This window comes from Camelina sativa, chromosome 17 (assembly GCF_000633955.1).
Source record: "Camelina sativa cultivar DH55 chromosome 17, Cs, whole genome shotgun sequence".
Taxonomy (NCBI): domain Eukaryota; kingdom Viridiplantae; phylum Streptophyta; class Magnoliopsida; order Brassicales; family Brassicaceae; genus Camelina; species Camelina sativa.
Window position 1 is genome coordinate 29,702,588 of NC_025701.1, and position 6,601 is coordinate 29,709,188.

General features: G+C 36.2%; 1 protein-coding gene and 1 pseudogene across 1 annotated transcript; both read left to right on the forward strand.

Moving 5' to 3' along the window:
• Positions 7-1,231, forward strand: LOC104758346 (phytochrome-associated serine/threonine-protein phosphatase 1-like). The gene is made up of 4 exons (XM_010481187.2): positions 7-137; positions 233-328; positions 420-491; positions 876-1,231. The coding sequence occupies exons 1-4, from the start codon at positions 51-53 to the stop codon at positions 957-959; spliced, it is 339 nt and encodes a 112-aa protein (XP_010479489.1). The 5' UTR covers positions 7-50; the 3' UTR covers positions 960-1,231.
• On the forward strand, positions 1,507-5,615 carry LOC104758348 (annotated as a pseudogene).

Here is a 6,601-nt window from a genome sequence, read left to right on the forward strand (position 1 = left end):
TGATTGAGCGGAATTGCGAAATACCGCATGAAGGACCCTTCTGTGATCTTATGTGGAGTGATCCTGAAGATATTGAAACATGGGCTGTCAGTCCACGTGGAGCTGGTTGGCTTTTCGGGTCTAGGGTTACCACTGAGGTATGAATCTCTGTTTTTGGGTTGAAATTTGAATAAGCCAGGTTAAGAAATAAATGATTTCAGTTCCCTGATCTTTGGTTTTGGTTCTTGTGCAGTTTAACCATATTAACAATCTTGACCTAGTATGTCGTGCACACCAGCTTGTACAAGAAGGCCTCAAGTACATGTTCCAAGATAAAGGTCTCGTAACTGTAAGTGTCTTGTTTTCCTATGATCCAATCTGGATATATGGAAGTATAATCTGCTTGGTAATGTTTCGTCTCTTTATTTTTTTTTCTAAAGGTGTGGTCTGCACCTAATTACTGCTACCGCTGTGGGAATGTGGCTTCTATATTGAGTTTCAATGACAACATGGTGAGTTATTTGTTTCCACTTTTCCTACCTATATGCCACAATCTCTTGTACCATGTTCTTTTATGCACTTTCTTTACATGAGAGGATTCTATTTACTTACTTGTCTCTCTAGTCTCTACCCAAACGTATACAAATTTGATGTTTACTGGAACTTAGACAATTAACACTGGTGAGGTAGAGTTGGAATTACGTTTTTGTCATTTATATTAGATCATCATCCATGGGTTTCTAGCTCTTGTAACAGTTGTGTAGGAACTATCTATCTATGTGCAATTCTAGCTCTTGTGCGTTAGAGTTGTCTGCCCATATCGATTGTGCTCTCAGTGTTTAAGATCCGGTCCTCACTCACCGTTATGATATGTTGAAATATGCTTAATTTACCAGGAAAGGGAAGTGAAGTTCTTCACGGAAACAGAAGAGAACAATCAAATGAGAGGGCCAAGAACAGGTGTTCCTTATTTTCTGTGATTCATGATGATGATCCTACATCGTTATTAGTCTCGTATTGCTCTGATCAAAGTTAGCCATTATCACCATTGCCATTGGCTTATGTTCTTTCAAGGTATATCATCTGATGTTGTTTACACTTCCATTGTTTTTTGCTCTTTTCCATTTTGGAAACATTTTATTGTGAAAGTGAATGTCACTTTGGTAACTTTAGTAGTTTTGATGCACTTTAACCTGGACTTCTTCTGGTTGTTATTATTATACGTGTTTCTTTCCTGTTTTGTTTCGTCTTTGTTCTGTATGTAAGACCAAAATCTTATCATCGCAGCTTGTTTTGATCTGATTACTACGATTCAGTTAGGTTTGGGTTAATAATCTGAGGCTAGAATAATTCATCAAGTTCAATAAAATACTCCACGCAAGAAGAACATATACCATCAATAAAAAACTATTTGGTTCGAAAAAGATTAGTCGGTTTGTTCAAACCGGATTGAAAAATATTTGTCGGTTTGTCCAAACCGGATTTAACTGATCCTTAACAACAACAATAACGCGTCGCGAGTCTCTAGGCAACTAGAAACCCGTAAATGATAATAAGTGGGCGTGGACTCGTATCTCTCGGCACTCACTTTCTCGCGACTCGTAGTCGTCTTCTCCACTTCGAGACTCCTCTCTCTTGCCTCGTTCCTCTTGTTGTTCCTCGCCGCCGCCCTACTCCACGGTTGTTTTGTTCTTCTTCTTCTTCTTCCTCTTTCTCGTCCTCTAATAACACCGGAGCTGCATCATTGCCGTTAACACGACCGGGAGATATGGCGGAATCGAGATCTCCTCCTGTGGCGAAGAAGGTGGAGCATGTGATGGAGATGTTCAGTGACGTTAGGGTTGACAATTACTACTGGCTCCGTGACGATTCTCGTTGCAATCCCGATATGCTTTCTTATCTCCGTGAAGAAAACGACTACACTGATTACGTCATGTCTGGTGAGTCTTTTCAATTTACCATCAGTAAGATTTTAGGGTTTCAGTTTTGTTAGTGACTTGTTGAATTATGCAAGCTTGTGATAATGAAGATTGATATCATTCAGGGACCAAGCAATTTGAGAATCAGCTGTTTGCTGAAATAAGAGGGAGAATCAAAGAAGATGACATATCTGCGCCTCTACGCAAGGGTCCTTTTACTACTATTATAAGAGATATCTTCAAGGAAAGGAGTATGTTCAGAACTGCAGGCGTTTGATCCCTGACAACAAAGCTGAGCCTTCTGTGTATGATAATATGCTAACTGGTCCTGATGCTCCTCCTGAGCATGTGATTTTGGATGAGAATATCAAGGCTCAAGAGCATGACTACTACCGAATTGGTGCCTTCAAGGTTGGACTTGCAACTGATTTTTTATTTACTCTTTAGAATGTTCTGTTTAAAATCTTCTATTATTTTGTTAACATGATGTGTCTCATTCTCTTGATTCTGTCTTCAGACCAATCCCGATCATAAACTGGTGGCATATGCTGAGGACACAAAAGGTGATGAAATTTATACAGTAACTGTCATCGACTCTGAATCCCTAAAACCAGTGGGGGAACAGCTGAAAGGACTGACTTGTTATCTTGAATGGGCTGGTAATGATGCTTTGGTCTACATAACTATGGACGAAATCCTGCGACCTGACAAGGTTTACCTTCATTATTTTTCTCACCCTGCTATCTTAATGTGTTGTACTTTGGATGCAGGGATTAAATTTTGCATGATATAGTACCTTTTTGAATTTACATTATCCTGTTTCTATCAGATTATGACATTATACACCTAATCGATGCCATATTTTTGAGTGTTTACTAAGTTTAATGGTACTTTTTACTTTAAACATCAATTTGTGTGGCTTCCATGTTGTCATCTTCATATATTCTTTGAAACAGGTTTGGTTACATAAGTTGGGGACAGAGCAGAGCAGTGATGTATGCCTTTACCATGAGAAGGATGATATGTTTTCTCTTGATCTTCACGCTTCTGAGAGCCACAAGTATATATTTGTTGCATCTGAAAGCAAAACGACAAGATTTGTCTTCTCACTTGATGTGTGCAAGCCTCAAGATGGACTTAGGGTGTTGACTCCTCGTGTAGATGGCATTGATTCATCTGTCAGTCATCGTGGGAACCACTTTTTCATTCAGAGAAGGAGCACTGAATTTTACAACTCAGAGTTGGTCGCCTGTTCAGTTGATGATACATCAAAGACAACAGTTCTGCTTCCACATAGAGAAAGGTAACCATCTTTGTTAAAATCTTTTTGCCATTGTCAGTGTTCCTATCCATATCGAAATGAAGTCCAACTACTCTTTTGTCTCATATATGTTCTTTGGCTTAGACCGCATAACTGGCTGGGATTTTTTTCGAATTGCTGATTCATTTAACTTCAAGTCACTTATGCTATATTTTTGACATGGACAGTGTAAAGATTCAGGAAATTCAGCTTTTTCGAGATCATCTTGCAGTGTTCGAGCGTGAACAGGGTCTGCAGAAGATAACAGTTCATAGGCTCCCTGCTGAGGGACAGCCATTGGAAGGTCTCCAAGGTGGTCGTAGTGTTAGCTTTGTTGACCCGGTCTATTCAGTTGACGCAACAGAGTCTGAGTTTTCGTCCAATGTTTTAAGGTTTTGCTACAGTTCCTTGAAAACACCTCCTTCTGTGTATGACTATGACATGGATAGTGGTACTTCCGTTGTCAAGAAGATTGACACAGTAAGTAAACTACTTATTCTTGCCAAGTCCCTACTTTGGATCTATTTCTATTTCCTATGCCCTCTGCACATTTAGTTGCGCATTTAAAAATTTGCAATGCATAAGCGTATTTCATTGAATGGTAATGAGTGGTATTGACATGAAATACACATGGAAATTATGAAAAATTTCAAGGTTTTTCTTTGTGGCTTTTACTTTGCTTTTACGGTTTTGTTTTCCTAATCTGTCTTCTTCTCTTTCGGCATGGTTGTCCTTGATCAATTTGATAACCTGATGTATTTCATTCAGGTATTGGGAGGTTTTGATGCATCAAACTATGTTACAGAAAGGAAATGGGTAACAGCATCAGACGGAACTCAAATTCCAATGTCTATTGTGTATAACAAAAAACTTGCAAAGCTCGATGGATCTGATCCATTGCTGCTTTATGGATATGGTTCATATGAGGTATTTTTAGCTGATATCTTTTAAGGTCCTCAGATTCTCGGTCCTTTTACTTCTTTCGAGCTGAGCTATGAAATACTCTTTATCTTACAGATTTCCGTGGATCCATATTTCAAGGCATCAAGGTTATCCCTGTTAGATCGTGGGTTTATCTATGTGATTGCTCATATTCGTGGGGGTGGTGAAATGGGGAGACAGTGGTACGAGAATGGAAAGCTGTTGAAGAAGAAAAACACATTCACTGATTTTATTGCTTGTGCTGAGTATTTAATAGAAATTAAGTATTGCTCGAAAGAAAAACTGTGCATCGAAGGAAGAAGTGCTGGTGGATTGCTGATGGGTGCTGTCCTTAATATGAGGCCTGACTTATTCAAGGTGGCTGTCGCTGGAGTTCCTTTTGTAGACGTTTTGACAACAATGCTGGACCCAACAATTCCGCTTACGACATCAGAATGGGAGGTGGGTTCGATGCTTGTTCAGTGTCTTAAAACAATTAATTACATATTTTCTTACTTTACAAAGTACATAGTCTGCATGTGTTTATAGTGATTTGCATTGCGAATCGGAATAACCATAAGGGTAGATAGATTTCCTTGGCAAATCAAGTAGCTGTAGTCTAATTCTGTTCAATAATGTTTGATAAATGGTTTAGTGCTTTAACTTGTCTGATGTTTGGCTTTTATCATTGTAGGAGTGGGGTGACCCCAGAAAGGAAGAATTTTACAACTATATGAAGTCATATTCCCCTGTCGACAATGTGAGTATATATGTCTGACTTCTTTTGATATTATCTGCAATAAATGATTTGAAGGTTCTCTGTGATGATGCATCTGTTGACAATATTTCAGGTAACAGCACAGAATTATCCAAATATTCTTGTAACTGCTGGGTTAAATGGTAAGCTTTCTTTAGTCCTAGAGACAAAGTGAAAACAAAATTGCTCCTCTTTTAAGATGGGTTCAGGTTTGTTTCTGACCTATCGTCCACCTTTGTAATTGTTGCTGTCTGCCCAACAGATCCAAGAGTTATGTACTCTGAACCTGGCAAGTGGGTGGCGAAACTGAGAGAAACGAAGACTGACAACAACATACTTCTGTTCAAATGTGAGCTTGGCGCAGGGCATTTCTCAAAATCGGGGAGGTATGAAATTAGTCCTTTCCTTTGTCCCAACAACACAACACATGCCGTTTTCTACAATTGAGACTAGACTTTCAACCCTATTCAACTAACCAAGAAGGTCTGTTTGATGAACTTGCAGATTCGAGAAGCTTCAAGAAGATGCATTTATTTTTGCATTCATGATGAAAGTTTTGGACATGATTCCCGCTTCTGGGTGAGTCAGTCTTTAACAGTTGTTTTAAGCTCAGACTCCTCCGTATTCTTAAGACAATTTCTTTTGTTTTTTTTTGCGTTCTAAAGACTTGGAAGAAGGAATACATTCACATAGACATAGTTTGAGCTCAAAAACTTAATCAATAGGCGTACTTAATTTATTTTGTTTACTCAATCGGTTGAATTTTTTTTGGGTAAATTTCTTGAATTATGCAAATTAAATTAGTGTATACTTCTATTTAGCAATAAGATAAATTAGTCTTAATGTATTAATTTACTTGATCTTCAAGTAATTTACATATATGAAAGGAAAAAAGATACTTAGCTACACGAAGTATTGTTCAATACATGGCCACACATCCCAACTTTAAAAATGTATTGTCAACTATTATATGTATTGCATGGTCACATATACCAACTATATGATGATATGTGCTCAACATCACAACCATCTTATTCCGGTACACCGCTCATCAGAATCCAGTGTTGACCAGTATTGACCGGCGTTGACCAATGTTCAATAAAAATATGCAATTTTTTTTGTTTTTAATATTAGAAACCAAAAAAAAAAAATTGTTTACATCTTTAATGTATTCATTCTTATAATTCATAATTTTAATTTTGAATCTATATATATATATATATATATATATATTAATATTTCTACAGACAAATATATAGTTTTGCAAACTCAATTTTTTGGATCTTCTATATATTAAAAATAAATATTGTGTGTTTTTGTTGTTTACAATCAAATATATTTCTTTTATTAAATAACAAAAAACATTGTATTTAAATAAAGCAAATAATAAGTTGATTTTTTTAATTGCAATAGAAAAAGAAACTAACTATTATAAGACTGGATGAATTGACAGATATATAATATATTTTTATATTGCAAAAATTAATAAAAGTGAAATGAAAAATCATTAATAGTTTTTTCAGATATTAAAATTTTTATTTTACCATGAGTATATAAATTTTTTTCAATAATTCTAATGATTTTGATATGTATTGGGTTTGGTTCTAAGTATTTTTGTTGTAGAAATATTTTTTGTGGTTGAGAATATTAAATAATATTAATTTTCTATTTAGATAAATTAAGTAAGAAATTGATGTTTTTAAATTAATAAAATGAAAATAAATA

What these genes read in the sequence shown, in the direction of transcription:
- LOC104758346 (XM_010481187.2), top strand. Translation starts at nt 51, where the DNA reads ATGTGGAGTGATCCTGAAGATATTGAAACATGGGCTGTCAGTCCACGT. An exon ending in AAGATAAAGGTCTCGTAACT is followed by an intron (nt 329 to 419) that starts GTAAGTGTCTTG and finishes TTTTTTCTAAAG; the next exon opens with GTGTGGTCTGCACCTAATTA. An exon ending in TGAGTTTCAATGACAACATG is followed by an intron (nt 492 to 875) that starts GTGAGTTATTTG and finishes TTAATTTACCAG; the next exon opens with GAAAGGGAAGTGAAGTTCTT.